Genomic DNA, 23,963 nt, shown 5'->3' on the forward strand with positions numbered 1-23,963 from the left:
TTCGTTGTTGGTTTCCATTGCTTTTTTCTGAATAAACAGGGAAATCAGCACATCTTGTCTTAGTATTAGTCCCTTGATTATACTTTGAAAAACATTAGAAATGTGGTGCTTGCTGTTGCACACTTCTGGCAAAGATGAACAATAGGTATGTGCTATAGAAGGAATGCTTGAATACAAGGGAGAAGGCTGGAAAAAACAATTAATCCTGAGGATGGACAAGTCTCCTGAAAGGTGCAGGGAAACATTTGTATGTAAATGAAGATATCTAAGATGGATTTATGGGGAAAGTATCTTTAGAAACTCTTTAAAAGCTTAAGTTCTTTCTTCTTATTATATTTAAAAACAACTTAAGCATGTAGGAAGGTCACCAGTTCAAGTTTTTTTTTTTTTGGCACTTTGTTTCACTCCCTGGTTCGGTGGTAGCATGTGTTGCAACTAAGTACTGGATCACAAAGACAGGACAGCAAGACCAGCATGACAGTATCTGCACTGTGTCAGCAGATGTGTCTGCTATCTGCAAGGGTAGATAAAATAACAGTAATAAGAACACAGATCAAGTAGCCGTCCCGTTTCCCCACTTACAGAAGGTCTGCTGAAAGTGAGTGAGTGTCGGTGCCTCTGGAGCAACGTTGTAGAAATGGGTCTTCAGAGCTCCGCTCACAAGCAGGTTATACGCAAGGTCTGTTATGTTAATGCCCACAATGGCAAACGAGTAGCTGTAAAAATAATCAAGTATTTGTTGAGAGCTTGTTTTCTTTCCACAGGCTGTAAGAAACTCTGACACCGACTCTGCAGATGGTGTGATACTGAAGTGTATTAATCCTCGACCTCATTGGCTTCCAGCTGAGGTGAAAAACTGGAACAAACATTTATCCTATCTATTTTGTGCCCTCTAATGGCAGTGTTTCCTTAGTGAGACATATAGTCACAGTCAAAAAGGAGATTCACCACTGTGCCTGCATTTTCAGTGGAGCAGCACATGTTAATTCCTGCGGAATAAATAAATAACCCAGGAGTCCCTGATCTTGTTTCTGACATGGGGTAAGCACTCCACATGGTGGCTGTGCCTGCAAGGTGACCTAATATTCACTATTTTAACCTCTTGGCCCAACTGGAAAACCACTGTTGGGAACATCAGGGTTAGACAATTGGTTCTATAATGATACTCATAAGGCTAAAAAGCCCATGAGAGAAACCCACTGAGTCATTCCCATTTCTTCCCGACAGAGAACTAGATACAAAGGCAAAATCCTAAATCAGGGCATGCTGGGAAGAGAATTAAAATATCTGACCTATGAAGCAAAACTCTGTCCTGCTAAGAGATCAACAAGTAAAGTATATTTACAAATTAGCAGGTTTTTTTTTTTCATTTGTAAACCTGCTGTCTAAAGAACTCAATATTTCTGGCAATGACCATTTCCCAAAAAAAGAAAGCAAAGGAAACTTATTTAGTTTTGTATGTTCCAGCAGTAAAAAAAGTAAATCTGTAAGTTAGCTGCAATGTAAGGCCTAATGGGAAATTCCACAGAACAGTGAAATACAGCCATTAAAAGAAGGTATTATAGATTCTCAGATACACTCGTAATTATACTTTCTTGAAAGCAGATTAGAACCTGTCTCTGACAGAGGAGAGAGACGTGATCATATTATGTACTAAGAAGAATTAAAAGACATTTATAACTGCACTATTCATAGCACACAGAAAAAGCTTTCTCTTTGCGACAAGATTTTGCCCACGCCTAATTCATACTTCAAAGTAGATTTATCCAGTAATCTTTGATCAAAATCAAGATGTGGTTAAGACAGTGCATATCAGCATGTGTGCTAGAAATTCCTGAAAGAAATAGCCCAGACAACTCCCTGTTTCCTTCAAATACACAGCATCAGTGTTAACAGTTTGAAGTTGCCACAGACATGGAAGTCTTTTAAACTTACCCAATTGCCTTATCAAACTTTTTCTTCTCCCATTCAACTTTGCTGAACTGGCTGGAAAAAATCAAATAAAACCCAGATATTACCAGGAAGTACTAGTAGACAAATATTTCCTTTCCATTTATTTGCTATTGTAACATTAAACAAACACAGACTGCATTTTATTCCTGTAGATACTGCTAACTTAACTCCGTTTCTGACTGAATGGATTGGTACAGGGAGACACTGTATGGATAGCTTGCTTTGTGGCATCATTGATATCCTTTGTTATCATTACAAAATATGTGACAACAACACCTCTCCTAGTAAAAGCCAATTATTTTCTATACTGACCACAGAGCTGACCCACATCAATGAAGTCTGAGCTACACAAAAGTAAAAAAAATCAAAAGAAGAAAATGAGTTGACTTCAGCTTTACATATTCTCAAAGACGTACATGATGATCATCCACTTGGAGGCAAACAAAAACTTTACTGAAAGAATATTTCTCATGTCCATCCAAGCTGGAAGCCACTCAACAGCCAAATGCAAGGGACTGTGTTTGCTGTTATTTAATGCAATAGTTAGGGAACCACTTTTAATTAAATTTATTTTAAACAAAGCTATATGATGCAGCTACCAAGAGCTGACGTTTTACTGACCAGGCTTTTGCTGTATCTATATAATAAGTTGAGCAGAAACTAGCATGTTTATCACAACTACAAGCAGGCGAGGGACTGAACCTCACCAGCAGATTAAGATTTAGAGTCTGGAGGGAGTCTAGGCATGGTAAAGTAACACAGATCTTCCAGGCTTTAGACTGCACATCGTAGATAACTATGTGAAAGCGCCATTCTTGGACTATACTTACACTAAAAACAATGCCCCGGACTTCACTCAAGTATAGTGTTTAAGAGATATTTCCTTTAAGTATTAAAGATTCAGAGAGGTTCACACCCATCCTGATCTGTTACCAAGTGATATAAGTGGGAACAAAACTTTGCATCCTAAGTGGCTTGGTGCATAAGTACACACCAATGTATACTTGTTCTCAACAAATGTAGTCATTTTTGTAGGTTGTAGCATAACATCAATAAAAAAACCCAAAGCAAACGGTTAACAAAGGCAGCACACTTAGGATGTGCACAGGCAGTGCAGTTCAACGAAAATAGAAACTACATTGATCATTATCACGTCAGAAATCAGCACTGCTGCTAAGCAACCACACCAGGAAAACACCACAGGCACCATGAGCTGCATCCATCTTCTAGTGAATGTTCTTTCAAGGGATCAAAACTGCACATGCTCACACAGCACTGCAAGACTTGGCAATCACACATGTAAATGGAGAACACAGGATTTCCAGCCCAGCATTGAGCACTCATCACTTGTGCAACATTGTTCTATTTCCAGTGTAAGTCTTGTGTTTAGTTAAACGAAAATCTGGCTATTTTCTATGATGCTGTTTAAGCATCATGACAATCCCTGTTCATCAGCACACATTAACAAAGCATCCATGCACAGCACAATACATAAAGGGCAGACCAAATCTGGGGGGTGCTTACAGTGAGAGAGTGAATGCCAATATATAAAAAGAAGCCCCAGACAAACTGAATGCGAGGATTTAAATCAAAGCTTAGAGTCTATTGTGCTTCCATTGCTTCTGATCCTACAGGTGCTTTTTGTCACAGAATTACCATTAGGGTCTTCACTACAAAATTTTGAGTTAAAAAGTTTTACAAGATTCACATGCACCTGCTATAGGGGTATCTATCACTACTGGTTACAGGTAGAAGGAAAAAAAATATTCTGAGACAACTGATTTCTGTTGCACTGGCTGAGGCATCCATTCCCCTAGTCCTGAGAATAAATCTTACTCACAGTGCAAACTTTTTGTCATCTGAAAGCACCTGATCTCTCAGAAGTCAGGACATTGAAATAGGCAGCTTAGAGCAATCACTACCTAAGGTAGTCAAAGTATGTGAATATAAGTAAGAGGAGAATGTAATGAGTTTTTTCAGCTGTGTTAACAAACTCTTGGCATAGACTACTTTTGATTACCAAGTCAGTCACAGCTGTATGAGCGTATTTGGACTGTCTACAATTTCCTATCCCCCCTTAAAGTTCACCTAAAATTTGTCAGTTAAATTTGGTACTACATATGTCTAAAACAGAGTTCTCCAGCTACATCAAGGAAGGTTGGTTTCATTCTTTATATATTAGCATGCTCAGAGGGTCCCAGTGTTGCACAGTCATATTAATGAGTTAATACTGTGGCGTTTGGAGAAAGGGAATGGGGTTCTCTTGGTTCTGTAAGAAAGGTTTTCAGTTTTATAAACACTGCAGTGCAATATGGTTTGATCTTATTTACATGTAGTCACATAAAACTAAGAGAAAAGAAAAAAAAAATACCTTATTTCCTTCTTAGTGACTTCCCTACATTATGAAAAGACAAAACAAAAACAAAAACAAAAACAAAGGTAAATAAAAATATAAAACCACTTGAAATTAGAAATTAGGTGAAAACATTTAACAGTAGGTTTCACTATTTTGAAGATTTCAGCATACAAGTGTGTCTCTTGAATTTGATCAGCTTTCAGGATCAGCACTTGAAAACAGATAGCACATGCCAATACCCCACCAAGGGAACACACAGCACCCTCCCCAGGCCAATAGCCAGCACAATATTCTCTCAAGTTACTCTTTGCTCGCCTCATGCATTACCTGTATTTAGGATGAAGAGAATCAGAAAGAACTTGTTGGGCTACCTCAGTGTCCCATTCGGCAAAATACCTGCAGATGTATATGTTTAGGGTAAATTGTTAACAAAAACAATGAAAGATATCTTAGGAATCTAGCCATCTACACACACCAGCCCCAGCCCTTTTAAGTGTCACTACATGCATTATACAGTATGAGTAGCATCTAACATCTGGAATTCATTAAACTCAGATCCACAAAAAGAAAGATAAAAGCAGGTTCAAATGACAAGTGCAATTCCACGAGCTGCTTGTGAGCATGGGTTAACAGACTCCTCTTTCTCCCTGCCCTACATAAGATCTGTTCCTTACTGCTAGTATACGTTGGCTGCTGAGCTCAAGATAGAGCAGATCAGGCTTCTTGATCCGGTAGATTCATTAAGTGAGGTAAAAGTCATCACAGGGGACTATGAAATTAAATACGTGCGAGGGATTCCTATCCAGTGGGAGCTCAAATCCAGATTCAAGAGTTCATATCCTTCACTGATCTTGGACAGAGAATGACATAACAAGTTGGTGATTCTTTCTGTCTTTCACTGTGTAAAAGCAGGAAGTATTTTTTTTTTTCCCTCTCATAGGAAGGGGTAAAACATTTCCTAAAATTAAGTAACTACCTGCAGTAGATACACTGGCTGAAGGAAATAAACTGCCAGCCCCAGATGTTAGCAAACCTCTGGCCTGCACAAGGCAGAAGGAAATAGTTGTATAAATTTGTTGCTTGATTTTGGGTACAGAAAGAAATTGAAGAAGTAGTGCAACTACAGAAGTCTACCATCAGTGGCTGCATTTCAAGTATTTTACCTAAGAATTCAGCATGGAATTCCGAAAACAAGAAAGCTGAGCAGTAACATAACCCTCTCATCCACCCACTTCCAGGTCATTTTGCCTAAAGCGATGTAGATATTGTTAAAAACATACTTTACAGTTACTCTCTTGTGGGAAGAGTGTTAACTTACTGTTTCACAGAGAAACTAAAAAGGGTTTAAAAAAATATATATAGTCTTGGCAAATGGTGTAACCTTGTTGAATGAGGAATACTCTAAGAAAGGAGAACCATTCAAGAAGATAAACCTCTCTCCCTAAAAACTGAGACAGAAAATATTCTTTCAAGTTTTTGATATGGAATCCCTAATGCTTTTAGAAGTTATTTCTTCAGACTTGCTAAAAAGTCAGCACATAATGCTGCTTGTCACAGCTTCTGACACACAAATATATCTATAAAGGAGCATACTTACACCAAGTTATATAAGCCCAAGAGACCCATCCCTCTAAAGTCTGTTTTAGGATCATCACCTTGGAAACCAATTTCACACCACTGCTTCGAAATCCGAGCTTTCAATGGTGAATTGGGCTTCAAGCATTTCCATAACTAGAAAGATCACAGGTAGAATATAATTACACCTCCACACATAAGTATGACTTCTTATGCTCTTAAAAGCAAGGTGAGTTTTCACATAATTGTACTGCCATTCCAGCAACCAGAGCATAAGAACAAATGAAATTTCTGGGTATGAGGAGAGCCAGGGAAAAGAAAAGATAAATAAACAAAATCTCCAATAGCTCTCAAATATTGTGGCTGTTTCAGCCCTACAAAGACCTTCTGACCTGAACATCTCACACAAGGGCTTGTTTTGTTCAGCTTTGTGCTTCAAACTAGAGCCTGTCTCCCTAAGCACTGAGATGGGAATGGGCTGGAACTTGGCTGTAAATCATTGGCAGAGAGGCAAGCAATCAGCCCTCTGGTCCCTGAGGGTCTGCAGCAATCTTATCCCTAGTGTCTCTTGCAAGTCTCCAGAAGGGTTATAAATTGAGAGTGCTGACTTGGCTACCACAGCGTTAAAGAGCAGATCAGAAAACATAAAAACAAAAATCCATATAATAGCACATTCCACCTTCATATTTAACAGAGGGGTGAATCATTCATTGATCTCACATAAAAATTAAATTACAAAAAAGCAAGAAAATGATTTACAAAGTCAGATCCTCAGCTGGAAAAAAACCACTTAGCTGCACTGGCCCAGTGTCTCTAGTACTTAAATATCATGTTGCTAGGCGCCTAAAAGCAGCCTAAATAGACCTGCCTGACAAATGCATAACTTTCTGCACATCTTATGTGCTGTATCACAAATCCATACTTTCTGAAGTGTGTTGAGAAATAAGTGTTCCCCATAAACCATAGATGGTGAGTAGGGCCTCAAGACACAGTCAGATGAAGCCTCTTCAAGAAAAAGAGCAGTATGCACATTTCCAGATAATCCACTCTGAATCTGTATTAATTTTAGCAATTCGAACTGAACTTTAAATTAAATACCTTTAGAAGATTAAAACTTACAATGATTTTAGTTTGCAATGACTATCTAAAGCATCATGTGTTGTTTAAATCATCTTTGACATCTTCCTTTTTCACTCCCTGACACTTCACTCACTGACACTAAATGTAGTATTATTTATTAGTTCAATCACATTAACTTAATTTTCCTCTCATTCATAAATTGCCCTCTTGGTAAGCATGAATAAATAATAGACATTAGGATCTCAAATTACCCATTGCAGAGATCACTCAGCAGAATACCTAGAAGCAACGAAAACCAACTGGCTTATTCTTCCCCAGTGTGAGCTGAAAGCTGAATTAAACCCTTGGCTCTATTTTTGTTTGACATGACGAAAGCAAAAAGCCTGCTGTAAACAAGTGCTATTGCACAGGTTACACTGGAGATGAGGAGTTACTGATACTTTTTTCAACACCTAGAATTTTATAGTTAAGCTATACTGTTTAGCTTCCCCTCCACCACCAAATGCTCAGGTTCCATTATGCTTTTATTCTGTTTTTAATGCTATGTGACTACACATTACAGCTGCCATTTTCATAAACATCTAAGAAACAGGTCCCCAAAGACCAGGTGACCAGGAAAAAAGAACCAGATCCCAGTGCTCCCCACCTGAGATCCCCTCATACCCTACTTCTTACTCTCCAAACAGTGTAGATGCACAACAAATTTAAGAATGCTTTCTTGGAGCCAAAGACCTTCACATTAGACCTTTAGCCAGGAGCCTGGTATTATCAAAGACCAAGATTGTAGGTTGGCACCAGGATCTCCAATCTCCCATACATGAGCTTCCTCACTGATAAGTTTGTGTGGCCTTCCAATTGAAGTCCTCTCCAGCCCCAGAGAATTACACTTTTGACTGCACAGCAGCAGAAGTCTATCTGCCCTATTCTGCCTTGTGGCTAAAAGAGGTTCTAGATAGACTCCTTCCAGGCCAGACTTCCACCTCCCAGCAAGGAGCTAACTCTTAAAAATAGCTTTTCAGACACCTACAGGAATTCTATGACCATTTGAGAAGTATGTAGGATGCCCAGTGGGATTTCTGAAAGTATCTGGAAGCCCAAGTCAGTACAGTGACACTCCCAGAAGTTTTCACTATAATTTGTGTAAGCCACTAGGTGACAAATTGCAGTATGAAAAACAATAGCATCATCACCTGTTGCTAAAAACAAAAAGTTGAGTGGGAGCAGAAGCAAAAGTAACTTGTCTCAAGTTTCCAGGATTTTTGTTTAAATAACAGAACCATACTACCGTATGCCTGTTTTTTTTAAAACTTCTGAAAATTCTCTCCTCGGTTGCTTTACAATCTAAGAGGTCTATAGCTGTGTCTCTGCTTACAGTTTCAAGATCACCTTCCTCAAAACATTTATTTTCATGCAATGTTTTCTTTAAATCATGAATTAAAACTCCACTGGGATAGCTTTCATAACTGTTCATGTATTATACTGAAGAATGGTCTATTTTCTATTTCCATTGGTAAATAGGAATTTACCAACACATTTAGTATCTCCAATACACAAGTGTTATCTTCAAGAATTCAGGAAGCCAAGGAGAAGAAGTGTTTATTCTGGTTATGAGAGGTAAAAATATCCTTCTCATCTTGAAGAAAGTTGTATGTAAGTAGGACATACTGCTGTTTTTCTAGAACTTACAGCACAGAGCTGTTATCTGCAGTAAGAGCTGCATATTCATCACCTAGATATAATCCAGACCAACATGTGTTCATCAACAAGGAATAAGCTGCTCGCTTGGAAGATGTTCTTGCTTTGTATGCATAGGTGTTACACGCAGAGTGTGCTACACCCAGTATGCTTTGTAGACTAATCTTGAAGCAGGTACACAATGCAGGAAGATGATAAAACATCAAGAGGTTTATAGACCAGCCCTTTGGAGGTGGGATGAATAAAGGATGCTCTATCAGTGTCTACCTTCAAAAGCATTTCCTCATGTTGCAGATTCTCTGAATCATACGGCTCTCGGCGCAGCTTTTCAACCTCTACAATCAGATTTCTGTACCCAACGATCTGCAGCAGGCAGGCCTGAAGAGATACTCCCAGCCTGAGGGTGGAAGGAGACAGAATTCAGTTCACTCATGTGTCACAGCACTACAGCATACATACCTGTTTAAAGCATGCGTAATATTACATCAACAAATTAATAATCCAATGTTTTATTTACTGCAGGAGATTTGCAAGAGATGAATATTACATTAAACAAGGTTTTATGAAATGCATAGTCTTACTTTGCATTTAAAAAATAACAACTGACTTTTAAACTGAAATGGTCAATTTTCACATACAAAAGTCTCATTATAACAGTACACAGCAGCCTTCAACATCTGTTATAAGCACATCACTGAATCTTTCCCCTCGTTCAAATGGCAGCTTCCCAAACAATGCCTTGAGACCAGGGAAGTGAATTTAAAAAAACAGTGGGGAAACTAAGCAAAAAGCTAAATATAAGCATTTTATTTCCATATCACGAGAGCCTACATAAAGAAGCTATAAACCTGAAGTAACACAACTGAAAGATCTGCCTGTAGGCAGATGTTTTTTTTTTCTTTTTGTCTCTTGTTAAGAGTCACAGTAAGAGTCTTTTTTTCTATTTTTGTAATGTTCATCCACTTGATGCATCATAAAAATTAAAAAAAGAGAGAAAGAAGCCAACATGACTCCTAAGGCTTTCAATTACAGTTTACCTAGTTTTAGGTTAAGATTTTACTGTAAAATACAAGTTACGTAGTATACCACAGCCATGGTTATAACAATATTTGATCACATACAGGATTATTTTTTTTAGTGGAACTGGGCTGCACTGATGATAGATATGTATTAAGCTGTACAGGTTCTTCATTTGTTCTGTTTGGTACAGTGAACGATTTTGTTTATTCCTTAATACTATTAAGAGTTCTGAGCAGAAGGATTTTCACTGCTTATCTTTTGAGATTAATACACAGAATAAGGGATGTCATCATTAGGCCATTTCTCCTGCTGCAACCGCATGCTGTTTGTGTCTGTAGCCCGTTTTTTGAATAATCTAAGCAGCATTTCCCCCCTTTGATGTTTGGTTTTCACATGCTTCACTTGCTATTTCCTACCATTTTGTAGAAAGGCTGCATTTCAAAGAAAGATAAAAGGCCTAATAGAATTGCCAGAGTGCATGGCTAAGCCACATCCACCATGTTTTTAACTACAAAATAACCAAACAGCATGGATTGCCACCTGGTTATTACTCAGCTAACTTGCTGCCATAACTAAATATACACATTTATTATTTCAAAGGTATTGGTAAATGGGACCACCTCCTTCTCAGATCACAGCTGCCCATGGCCTTCAAGAACAGCTCAGTGCAAATATTCCTAGGATGGTAGCTCTGCTCTGCAAAGATGCTACATGAACAAAAATGACTGCACACAGATTTACAGAAACACGTATAGTATGACACACGTCCCTTTGTCCTTACCCGAGGAGATGTTATGTCTCTGCCATGCAAGGGAAGGTCAGAGCTTCTGAACAAGACAGTTTGGATGCAGGTTTTGAGATATTTGAGAATAGGCAAACCAATGGATTTTCCTTAATCCTGCCTAAAGATATACCTGACCTGCTCCTGCTGAAATTTCTCCAGAAGAGTTTAATATAACCTAAGTGTGTCACACATGAAAGTTCACTCCAGATTATTAAAGTTTAGCTAAACTTCAATTAATGAACATTAAGGAGCAATTTAGTGGCAGGGTTTGCTTCAGTGAACGTGGCACCACCTTACACACCCCAGACCAATATTCCTCACTGCTTGGAAAAGGTCTCGGCAAATTAAAGAAGGATGCCAAGGATGGGAGCACGGGTATGAAAGACTCAGCCCTATAAAACACTGAGTGCACAGTTTCTAGCTTAAAAACAATTCAGCATTTATTCCGTGCTAAGCATGTGAACAATACCTCGATTAAATTTAAAATATTAAGGTTTTCTTTCCCTTATATTAGGACCAAATCATTCAAATGTAGTCAGGAGCCTGAACAAGTATGAGATATTTTAACCCTTTCTCTCCCTCTCTTCTAGAAGACTACTTCTTCTCAGAAGCCAAAGGCAATGCCACAGGGATAGCCAGATGATCACTAGTTCCACATGAAATACTATTTTAAATAGTTTCATGTTTCTTCTTGGCATTATTCCACCCTGTTACTCAAGGGTGCAATAGTGGAAAGAGAATACTTCAATTAGCCCAACTGCTAATGCTATGGTTAACAAAGTCCACAGGTCAGGCTCCAAGCTGTGCACATTTGCATTTACATGTAGGTTTTCCTTATGTTACTGTCGTTAATTTCTCACTGCTGTTTTTTTTTTTCTTTTCTGAATTTCAGCTGTCAGTGTTCTGTGAAACACTGAAACATCTGAGCTGTGGCACCCTCCTCCTTTTCCCACTTAAAAATAGAGTATTTATGACAATACCACGACTTTGTAAGCCAAGCTATGGAATTACCAGATGCAAAAAATCACAAAGGCTTGAACAGGTAGTGATCAACTCCCTAAAATATTGTGAGATAGAACTGGAAATTTCAGCAGTCAATCTGGGACAGCAAGGGTTAGCCAGACAAGGGTTAGCCAGCAACAGCATAAAAAAAAAAACCTGCGTACTGTTGAAGATTGTGTTTGAATAACGCAAAGCAGTTTTAAAACTACAGAAATGATATACTGGCTTACTGGTTATGACAGACCAATTTCTTCCCTACGGCCTTGCTAAGAAGCCATCACTGTCATTTCTATGACCACCTGCATTGGCAGTATTTTATCGCTGGGGAAGTGGCCCCCACAAATCAATATATCAACAACATACTAAGACAATATGATTCAGGAAGCAGATACTCAGGACTTTCCTATTACAGTCCCCATAAAAGGGTATTCATTTTTTCATTGTTTTTTGACAGCAAAGCTTTACACCGAAAAACAAAATTTATCTTCAAGTTGCGCACCGAAATAGCTAGGAAGAACTAGTTCTCTATGGACTTGGGTACTGAAAAGAAATCAATAATTCCCATTTGTTTCATAAGAAAGTCATGAACTTACTGTGGATTTATATCTGGATTAATCTTTTTCAGCTCCATGATGTCATCTATAGTTTTTTCAATAGCATCAGGGTGAACACTTACTGAAGTTTGCAGCCGCTAAAAAGAAGTTTTAAGGATATGTATTGAACAATAGCTTCCACAGGAATCAATATGTTAACAATGGTAAACTTGATACCCAACAGCTTCTAGATTAGCAGCCCAGAAGGGTCAACTCTACACACACACACACACACACACACACACACACACACACACTTCTAGCCCCTACTGACTTCTAGCCCTATGCAGAGCACTATCCTCACAAGTCAATTGTCCATGCCCATGCAGCCAGTCTAGTACATGTCTGCAGGAAATGTCAGTGAGGACAATTTGCATGGAGTCTCCCACTTGAGCAGCAGCTTCAGACCACCAGCCTAGCTACACTGGGATTGCTAGCCTTCATTCAGTAACAAAAATATATTTGTCATTCCTCTTGCACATCATTGCCTTACAGATGCCTTGTGAAGTTCAGTATTTCAAAGAAATCATCAAGCCTTCCAAAAATTGAGAGCTTGAAATTTGTGGCGCTCTGTCTCAAAATTACACAATTGGAATTGCTTAGATGCAGTCTTATAAGATTCTGCCTTTTTGATTAGGCAAATATACTTTTAGCACAACTACAGCCAATGTGACATTGTTTTTGCTAACTCTGAGGTAGTTATGAACATGTAGGAGAAATAAATGGTTGAGTGAACTTAATGCACATACAAATGCTTTGTTTCAGATTAGTGAGGAGCACAACCACTGTTATAGTGAAAGGATGAAGTGGAAGAGTATTTTCCATCAGTGTATTTAAAAAGAATGAACTATCTTGGCACCGCTGCCTTCAACTTCTCTTACTCCTGCTTTAAAGGCATAAAACTGAGGCATAAAGCATGTAAGTAAATGACTGCAGATTACATAAACTCTAGGACAGGATGAACTTATAAGAAGGGGTGGGATCAACTTTTTACACGAGCAGATAGTGATAAGACATGGGGAAATGGTTTTAAACTAAAAGAGGGGAAATTTAGATTAGATGTCAGGAAGAAAATCTTAAGTCAGAGGATGGTGAGGCAGCAGCACAGGCTGCCCAGAGAGCTGTGGATGCCCCATCCCTGGAGGCATTCAAGGCCAGGTTGAATGGGGCCCTGGGGAGCCTCAGCTGGTGGGTGGCAACTTTGCCCATGGCAGGGGGCTGGAACTGGATGATCTTTAAGGTCCTTTCCAACCTGAGCCATTCTATGATTTCCATGATTCTATGATGAGGAATCCACCTAAGAAACCCTCAATTACAGAACACCACCCTTGTCTCCACCATGGCCTGCTGCTCATTTGATTCCACCAGTGCCACACTGTGATTGTCCCTACAGCATAGGACACTCTCCATCTAAGGCCGCCTGCTATGGTGGTCACAGTTCTCTCCTCAGTAGATGTTTTTAATGTGAGATTATTTAAAAAACTACAGTGATTTTTATATGGTAAGCAAACAGCCAACTGAACAAAACTGGACAGGACACACTAGGAAAGGTGAATTATCAGATCTTTCACTCACCTTACTTTTTGAACCTTTCAGTGATGCCTCTGCAAGAGAACAGTATTTGAAAGCATTGCGTCAGACAATTTTAAATGAGTCCAGTATAAATGTAGCTTATTATTGTTTTTTAAACAAAGTCATACTATTTTTAGCACATGCAGAAAGGTACAAAGGCTTGAAGAATTAATTCATTCAGTTACCTATTTTCATAGTTCTGGCAGCTCCAGGCTTGGTATTGTAACAGATCCTTTGCAATTCGCATCGCCCCGTTAGTTTCCTGACCACAAACTTCAGGCAGCGCCACAAGCACTTGCAGTAGAAGTACAGGCATACCTGGATAAACATTCTTTCAGGGGAAAAAAAAAAGAAAAGTCTGAAAATAAGTCTAGAGCAGAGCTTGTTTAAACAAGGTCACCACAGAGACTGAATGGCCTTCCTGACCCTCCAAAACGTCCACTGCCTAAGAGGAGATTTAAACCAAAACCCGTATTGACACTATAAACATTTATCCTGACGACTGTTAAAGGACAAGAGATTTCCTGAGGCCCCTTATGATCTGAATTATCCTGTGATCCTATGAAGTCAGGAAATAAACAAATACATGAGAAATGCTCTATTTTCAAGTTCTGTGGCATTTTTTTTTTTTTTTAAGCATTGCAGCTGCTATCATGCCCACACACCTCAAGCTATTGCAGTTATATAAACCTACCCCAAAAACAGGCTTCATGGGCTACAATTGGTGGACATAATTTGGCTTTCTTATTTCTACAGCTATGAAGGCCTGGCCTCTGCCATGTTACCTAAGTGTCTAACCCACCTGAAAGCACCATGATACGAGATGTGGCACAAATCACTCAGTACCCTTGAGGCCAAAAGCTCATCCAAGAAAAGGCAAATTGCCAAGACCTGAGAATGGAAACACTGGCATCTGGATTGGTCTTGGACATCCCCCTCTAAGTAGCTCATGCTTGAACAGAGTGTTGGACCAAGTGTTCTCCAGAGGTCCCTTCCAATTGCAGTCATTCTGTAACTATATCCTATGAAAGCATCCATACAACTTTAACAAACTAGCTTGCTGTTGTATGGTCAGAAATTATTTGATCCTTTATGTTGTAAGTGCATTCATCATGAGACTATTATCTCTTCCACATACTTTTGACACTTTCAAAGGAAATTTATCTGTTAAAAGACAAATTACTATCCTTTACAGTGGAGTCGTTGGTTTTTCTGAAAATACTGAATTCCAGATACTTAATTCAGTACAGCTTTAATAAAGCTGGAAGAGCTACATCGTTTCACAGCACAACCTGAAGGGCATGTTGCAGAAGGACATTCAGGAAAGGGAAGATAAGTTAACTCATGTTAAAGTCCACACAGGAGTTTAATCTGCTTTATGCTCACTTTAGTTTAATCTCCTTTGAAGAGGGATTAAACTAAAGGGAACTAAAGCCATTTTATGTCTAAATGGAGGGCATTCACACAAATATTTAGCATGCTTTAAAAGCATCCACTTTATCTTCACACTTTTAGTTAATTCACTTAACACTCCTAAATGCCTGCGTATAGGAAAACCCCTTGTCTTTATGCAGCAGAGGCTTCCTGTTGCATAAAGATAGGAAGTGAAACTCAAAGAAAGAAGAAAGACTTCCACGCTGGAATCAAGTTTTGGGTCAGTTAAAAAACTTTCAGCTGCTGACCTGGAAATATTTGGGTCCTCCCATCCCAAGATGAGCCACTCACACTGTTGTGAGAATTTTGTAGATGTTTCACAGGAGGTAATCAATTCAGTATTAAGAACAAGAACAGCTATCAGAAGATAAATCCATCATTCATCACATAGTCAGAGATGTAAGACATTTAAAGAGTAAGTCTCATACAGAGTCAGCTAATACCTTCAGCTGCAACACCTCATAGTGGCTTGAAAACAAGCCCATAATTTCACACTATGCATTTCAGTTCTTCCAGTAGATGTTTGGTATCAAAGAGTCGACTTAACACCTGTCCTCCCATACCAAGAATCAAAACACAACATGTATAGCCATCCCTCAGCCTTCTCAGCACGACCCAGCTCTGTGTTCAGGCTAAAGGTCCAGAGAAATGCATGCAATAATCAACATCCACCTTCACATAGAAGGTGGAGAACGTCAAACAAAGTTCTGGGCTTTCATCAGACATTTGTAGCAGAGATTAAGCTACTCATTCTCCTTTTAGTCTGCTTTGCTTCCAATTCCTTTGCTCATTTATATGGAGCTCATTTATATGGAAAGAAGGGAGAAAAGGTTTGCTTAACTTCATGCCGCAGCCCACATGAGATTTCCTTCTAATGAAGGAAATGAATCCCATTAAAAAAACAAAACAAAACAAAACAAAAACTTCTGTAAGAAAGTTCATGTCTACACTTAATTACTTCTAGAGCTGAAACATCACAACTCACTTTATTGCTCAGAACTTTCTTTCTTATCATACTGTGTGATGTGGGTAAATTCCCAATAGAAAGAAAAGCAGAATGTGTTAGGTGCATTTGAACTACACTTTTGATTATATGTTGCTACCTTTATATTCAATGGCATATTAACAAATCAAAGGAAAAATTCTAAATGGGATGAGCTGTGATATTTCATGGTTGCAATCACATTTAGAACTGAAATTTTGCTTTGGCTATGGTCTGAACAAAAACTAGCTACATAAAAATGTATCTACTACAGAAAGTCACTACAACACACAAACACTGCATGTGATTCACTAAAACATAGTTAGCAGCTATGGCAAATAAAGCAGACAAACACTAGTTTTGACTAGGTTACTCATAGAAGAAAGTTTGCCTTTGAAGATACCTTCATTTCTCTACTACTCATCCATCTCAAGATTATAACAGCTGAAATCTTCTGTTTATAACATGAACAGCATAAAGAGTAACACAAACTTGTTTTCAAGGAGCTGTTCTTTACAAAACGGAACTCTTGCTGGCAGAAGTCCTGTAATAAAGCATACTTGTGAATAAGTTAACTTTTATTTTGTCTGCTTTGCACTTCAGTAAAGCAGAAGCACCGGTAGCTATAATAGAAGACACGGAATACTGTAAAAACCCTCACAGAAGTCTTGCTCTAACCACGTGTCAGACTACTGTGGTGCATTAACTTCTTTGTTTTAGAGCAATTCTAGACCTTCTCTCCACTGAATCTCAGTGTTTTTGGCTTTTTTCCTTGCTTGGCCTTGAAGGTTTTCTTGGCATGGAAAACAGCGTGCTTCCCTACCAGTCTATGTAGTTATTCACAGTTTTCAGAAGGGTTTGCACAACTATGCCTCAGTTCCTGAGGTGAGCTTCAAATGCAGGAGCATTACAGAAAGGAAGACATTCTTAAGAGACTTTACCTTTTCTCATCCTGACGTGAGCTCCTCCTCCTCCTATACTGCATACAACAATACGTCTATAGTTTGTGTTTATACATGAAATAGCATCTTAGCATCATAGCATCTTAGAAGAGATCACATTAATGTTCCCTCAAATAAAATTAAAAAACTGTGTGATAACAAGCTAATGCACACAGGCCTAATGAACAGACAGTTCCTGTGTTGAGAATACCATATGAGAGGAAACACAACAGTCCCACAAGAAGTCAGGGGAAACATTCCTAGTCATTGATACCAGTCACTTGGAGGTCAGAAGTTTCCTGTTAGCTCCTGAGAAATAACAATGCAGCTCGGCGTAACTCTGCCAGATTGGCACTCAAAAAGCATCACTGAACTCTGATGCCAATACAGAGGAAAAGTATACTACACTTTAGAAATGAATATGCATCTCCTTGCATGCCTGGAAGAGACTTATGAAGCGCTATCCAATGTTTAAAGCCACCACCACAACAGTCTAAATAACAAGTGTTTATAATCAGTGCTCCACTGACACAAGAGGAAATAGAAAAGAGCTTTTGTGAAACATTTCTGAAATGGATAAACACCTTCTATTTTATCAGTTTCTGTTTATTTTCCCTTCCTTTCCAACACCTTCACTGGTAGTTTCAGAACTTTAGTATTTTCAGAGCTAGTAACAAACTGAATAAATTCCCTGGGTAAAATGAAAAATGTAACTAAAGCTGGGAAACTACAAAATCACAGGGGTTAGAAGGGACCTCTGGACATCACCTAGTCCAATCCCCTGCTAAAGCAAGTTCCCTACAGTAGGTTGGACGGGAAAGCACCCAGGAGGGTTTTGAGTATCTCCAGGGAAGGAGACTTCACAGCCTCTCTGGGCAACCTGTTCCAATGCTCTGTCACCCTCACAGTGAAGAAGTTCTTCCTCATGTTCAGACTTCTTGTCTCAGCTTGTGCCCATTGTACCTTGTCCTGTCACTGGGCACAACACCAAACCCTGTTTGCATAGGAAAGGTACCTATGCAATTATTTTTCCTGAAAAATAGTTTGGTGAAGAAAGCGTTGCACAACAGGATAAAGACTTGAGAAGGTGAAGAGAAGCTGTTTAGCTGTGCATGGACAAGATGAACCAATAAGTGATTAAGCAAGTGATACTACACTGTGAGAATTTAATTAACTTGGCCATCTTTGACTTATCTGTGCAACCAAACTGTGTACAAAAGCTCAACCAAGGCGTAATTACCGGTCATCATTTCTGTCATACACAAGCATGCTATTAACTAAAATAAATTTTTGTTCTGTACTTTTTTAGATTTGACAACTGAAACTCATTTCTCCATTTAGAGATGAAAGCAAGTCACCATAGGAACAAGAGAACATATAAAAGTAGTTTTTAACAGCAGCTTTCCACACTCTCTTCTCTTGCTTTTTACTGGCTTTATTTTCATTTCATCTGATGGAACTCCAATAAAACAGAACTTGTGCTTAAAATTGCTGGTGCTCACTGACTCTTTTGCCATCGGAAGTTTTTAGGATTTGCTGACAGAAGTAAAATGTCTGCCACAGGTGGTTCTCCAAGTTACACACAATTTTAATGTAAGTTATGATCAAGGTGGAAGCGTGCAAGTGTCACCAAGAGACTCCTCAAAACTCTCTACAAAAAACAAACAAACAAACAAACAAAAACATGAAAGGATTAAACATTTCACTGAGGAAAAGTTCTATTATTTAATAAATAATATTTTAAACTTCAGGGATAATTCAGATAAGAGCAAGCTGCAAAAGAAAAGAAACAGAACAGCTGCTTTCATTTAGACATAGCCTTGGACTAGAGGTATAAACATTGTCAGGAAGATAAGAGTCCTGCAGATTACTGGTGAAAGCGTGCTCTTGGGTTTCTAGTTATTCCACTTACTCGAGTGTTGATGTAAAAAAAGGTTTTCCCACTGGAAAGCAGTAGCTGTTGAAAAACAGTAAATGAAGAGGCAAAGACACTGCAGTTACATTAAAGACACTCACGTCTAAAAATGACAATCTCAGAAAATATTCATAAAACATCTAGACATCAAAATAGCTACCACTTGCATAAATAAGCACATACCCTTCTTGGCTATACAGATGTGCAAAACAGTTCTGTAACAGGCAGGAACATAGAAAGTATTTCATAATGACAAATTAGAACACAAAAGCAACTGAGTCAATTTATGACTCATTTTGAGTTTTTTGCATTTTAATTGTTCAAGCACATTAGGACTTCAGTTTATCAAGGACAGTCTTACTACATGGCACCAGAGCACACATTTTCCTCACATCTTTTTCATTAATGCCTCATTCAGTATCTGAATTTGGAGTTCATAGATTATGAGCAACATTTCTAAACTACTTTTACACCATCAATTTCACTTTTCAGTTTAAGCAGTGATGGTGACTATCAAAGAAGATAAGTAACTTCAGAGTCAGGCTATTTTGGACCAGGTAAAGACTGCCTTTGAGAGGATATCTTAAAAGAAAACAAAGAAAATCAGAACACACGGTACACAATACAATCAAAGATCCCCCCAAAAACAAAACCCTAAACTATCCAAACCATATCTTGAATAAATATATGCATCAGAAGCAGAAAAACAATATGCCATAGTTTTTAAAGTGACGTTGTATACTTGTCTGACATAAATATCAGCAGGAAAAGATTTATTATCTTTATGTAAAACAGTTCACCCATGTCAACAGCATAAAGCAAACAATTTCTTACTGCCTTCCTTTAAATATGAGGATGTACAAGTGTTATTTGTACAAACTGAGCAATTGCAGTCTTGGTAGTGTGGCCAACATTCCCTTTCATGTGAAGGCCCTTACAGCTTCATATACTTGTGGATCATACGTAGGAAAGGGATCCTTCTCTGCTCAGCCTTGGTGGGACATCTGGAGTGTTGCATTCACAGCTGTATTTGCCATACAAGAGACAGATAAGTCCAAGTAGGAAAATTGAAGTTTCACAAACTATAGATACCATCAGCATCAACTAGCCCAACTCTTGCTCCATTTTGTGCACCAAGGAAAGCATTGTAACACTGAGCAGTCCTCACCAGCAGCACACTGCATTTGATCCTAACAAGCAGATCAGGACAAATTGACCTACATAGCAGCCGGGGAGCTTGCTGATAGACAAAAACTACCAAATATCAAACAACATATGTTAACTTATTTATTTCCCAGCTGATTTCCAAGCTGGAAGGCTAAATATCAATGTCTTGCACAGAAATCTCCCTGCAGATCTAAACTTAACTCTTTTATTCATTATCCCAGAAGCCTGTAACTGCAGTAGTCATGTGCAACAGAACTTGCTGTTGCCAGTAAGCAGTCTTCTTGAAGAACGACCATAGTTTATATCTTAACATCCTTGTATTTTTTTAATGCGTAAGAAATTTGAGCAGTATAATACTCATATCAGTCTCATGTTAAAGGATTAATCTCAAATACGAAAAATCCAGATTTTCGTAAGTAAACAGAATAGTTTCCCCACTTCAACAGTGTTTTCTTGTTTGAGGTGCTGTGTTCTATCCTCCCTTAACCTCACCTTCTGTTCTATACTCAGAACAGTGAACTTTTCATAATTAAGTTCTATAACAATTAATTAAACAAGAAATTGCTTTTCATGACCCATGCCATGGCTAATTAAGAGAAGATAACAACATCAAGACTTCTTAAAACTTTTAGAATTCACTTTAGAAATGCCATGAAAAAAAAGGAGTTGGTTTCTTCAGAATCATCAGAGGAACATAAATAATCAAAACAGCCTGAATTCTCCTGTGTGAAAAAACTCCTGTTGGGGTCAGGACAACCAAAAGAGAGCAGAACAGGCAGTTTAAAGGGAAATATAATGTTCACAGAAGTCAGAAAAGAACTGCCAGCTTGGAGGTAATCAGCAACTCAGCTTCTCCATAAGGCAGGAACAAAATTACATTATGCTCCAAAGATACCAGGCCTTGGAGGGAGCAAGTTGTAAATCCCTCAGTGACTTCATGTTGGAGGCTTCCATCACAGCCATAGGGTGGTAGAGGATTGTTTATTAATGATCATTGCCTAGATCACATATGGCACAAATCTGTAACCTCAGGTTACGCTGCTTAAAATAAAAAATAATAATAAAATCTGTACAGAGAAAGAAAGGTAAAAGTTACAGGAGTACTGAGACAGCAATCATTGGTAGGATTCAAGAAGGAATGCTCCAGCATGACCATGGACCATCAGGTCACTGAATCAGCATTCAGGACTGAGGACAATCCAGAATCTGCACCGTAGAGCTGCAGCGACCAACCCTCTCACCACCTTGATAAGGTCAAAAGGGAACACGCTAATGCTCAATCTAACGGCTCATTATATTTTAGCTGTCTTGTGGGTCCTAGCAAATAAATAACCACTTTACACTCTCAACCTGTACACATTCTGCTTAGGTCTTTCTTGCAGCTGACTTGAAAAAAAACCTGAAGAAACCAAACCAAGCATCCCACAGAAATGCCTGGGGCAAGACTAGCTTTGCAACAGTCATTACGGATGATCAGACTGAAGGTTATGATGCTGATATCCATAGTGTGTACTATAAACAGACTAAAAAGAAAGAAAAACATAGTGACAGATGCTCTATACAGAAGCATATGTTTCTGTCCTCTTGAGAAAGGTTTCTCCCACCCGGACAGAAAATGATTGCTTTGGTTTATACACAAATTAAGCTCTTGATATGTATTAACTTCTAGGAGCATTCAACTCTCTCCACTGAATGCAGAACAAAGACAACATGATATTTCAGTAGTGAAAGCCAGTGCTTGCAAGTCTCCTGTACTATTGCTAGTTTACAGAAAAACAATTGCAAGTCATACACAAGAGCAAATGGAGCAGAACCAGCTTCAAAAGTATTTGCATACCTTCATCAAGCATCCTCCCTTCTGCAACTTCACAAATATTTCTCCAGTGCCAAAACCAGACACACTGAGCACTACAGGTACCCTACTAGCATGGAGCAATCCAAACCCACATGACATTTCCCACATTGTTTCTATAAAGTATTGAAAAGCAAAATTTAAATTAAAACTTTAGTTCACTAAAGCTTTACTGAAATCTAGGCGAACAGAAAGCAAATCTCATCTGAACTAGTTCACATTTTCCATACTGCTGATAACAGCTAAAACACTTGACTCTTGGCAGCATGGAAACAATTATTATCATCACTTAACACTTGAAAAAACATAAAGAACAGTTACCTCAGGAAGTGTTTCATGATGGTGGTTTGTGTTACAGAAGCTGTAATCAACTGATGATCACCAATAAGCTCTTCTTTGCAGGTGATACCAGTGCTGTAGAAATAGAATTGTAAGAAATATCACGTCAATAAAAACAAAAATTATAATTTGTCTTTTCAGTGTAAACACATATTTTGACCAGCACACGACTCATGTCTATTTTCTGAAAAATAAAGCCTTTAAATCAGAGCACAAAGTAAGAACATCAGATCTTCCTTCAAGCTGTTTCAAACACCTGTGTGTTCACAGCAGCTTCCAAGTGGCAGTGTCAAGAGACATTCATCTCTCCCAGGTGTTAGAAACCCTCTGCTCTCCAGAGTTTACAACAGTACTTGGAGACTTTTGGTAAAAGCAGCTTGTAAACTAAAAGCTAGTAGAGGGTCTAGATTTAATTTTTAGAATCATAGAATCATCTAGGTTGAAAAAGATCTTCAAAGATCAATTCCAATCATCAATCTGACCTATCGAGTCCCATCATCCAACGTGAGAGATGTCAGGTGATTACCTTCCTCCCAGGGGTCAAATTTTATACATAATACATATGATGTCTTAAAATCATAAAGTTGACAAGGTTGACCATTCATTCTGAGATCTGGTGTGTTACAGTTAGTATTCAATGCAATTACCTATTTTTTCAAGTGGAGAAGAAGAACAAGAAGAGTTGAAGTAAAATAAATTAATAAATAAATAACAACACAAGAAAAGCCAACCAGCCTATAAATGTAACCTTGTCCATGTACTACAGCCTCTCCCCAGTCACCTCTGTCACATTTAGGAAACCTTAAGTAATTCTTTACTTAAATAAAGCTCATATGTGAAGAGATTCAGACTTCTCAGTTTACTGTACTTTATTTATATCCTGTAAATGACAATAAAACCTTTTTTTCTTTTTTTTTTTAATAATGCCAGAAAACAAAGGAGTATAGTTCTGCGCGGTTGGGAAAACTTCATCTAAGATTTAAAATTAATATATTTTTAAGTTTTGTACTAGTACAAAATACACATGCAGCCTTGGATGAAGGCTACGCTGTTAAGAAGTGATTTAAGAGAATTCTTCCTTAGCACTTCATGCATCCCCCTGAAGAGAATCTGAAAGCCTTCAAAATCTGGTCTCTTTTGACACATAATGGAAAGCTCTAAGTCTAAAGAAACTAATATGTATATATATATACACACACACACACACTATTTTTTTTTGCAGGATCTATCAGCACTGATGGGATAAAAGTCTTAGCCTACCTTGTTCTTATTTTCTTAACATTTCACAAGTTTTACACTATGATGTTGCCTGTTGACGGGAACAGAAGCAGTGTTTAAGTTCACAAAAACGCAGCTATCTTGTTGGATTACATCTCATACTAAAAATATATAATCCCTGAACTGTGAAAGCTTCCTTCATTTATATTGTTTTTGACTGGCTGAATCATGTTGCTGTCCCCTGAATACAGCTGTAATTGGTGGTGGCTGTAGTGACACCTGCTTGCAAGGGCAGAGAGAAGCTGGCATCAAGCTCCAGCTCTTCAATGAAAGCAGTAGGCAGGCTCCTAGCACCTCCTGCTACAGCTTTTGATAGACCTTTGATGGCAGCATGCACAGGGAGCACAGGAGACAAAAAAAAACTGGAGGGGATGTAACTTGCTCCCCTTCTCCAGTCTAATAATTTGCTGTTTAAAAGATACTGC

At 38.4% G+C, this 23,963-nt stretch overlaps 1 protein-coding gene across 2 annotated transcripts; it reads right to left on the bottom strand.

Moving 5' to 3' along the window:
- Positions 1–538: 538 nt before the first annotated feature.
- On the bottom strand, positions 539–22,354 carry ELMOD1 (ELMO domain containing 1). Of its 2 annotated transcripts, XM_010729091.3 has the most exons (10): positions 22,243–22,353; positions 13,816–13,961; positions 13,634–13,662; positions 12,059–12,156; positions 8,927–9,056; positions 5,907–6,040; positions 4,637–4,705; positions 4,325–4,348; positions 1,936–1,986; positions 539–716 (listed from the first exon to the last, which is right to left on the bottom strand). In XM_010729091.3, exons 1-10 carry the CDS (start codon positions 22,257–22,259, stop codon positions 554–556), a joined length of 861 nt encoding a protein of 286 aa, XP_010727393.1. In that variant the 5' UTR covers positions 22,260–22,353; the 3' UTR covers positions 539–553. The 2 variants fall into 2 exon arrangements, with proteins under 2 accessions (XP_010727393.1, XP_019467809.1); XM_019612264.2 differs by lacking the exon at positions 4,325–4,348 and having other exon boundaries at positions 22,243–22,354.
- Positions 22,355–23,963: the final 1,609 nt, after the last annotated feature.

This window comes from Meleagris gallopavo, chromosome 1 (assembly GCF_000146605.3).
Source record: "Meleagris gallopavo isolate NT-WF06-2002-E0010 breed Aviagen turkey brand Nicholas breeding stock chromosome 1, Turkey_5.1, whole genome shotgun sequence".
Classification (NCBI taxonomy): domain Eukaryota; kingdom Metazoa; phylum Chordata; class Aves; order Galliformes; family Phasianidae; genus Meleagris; species Meleagris gallopavo.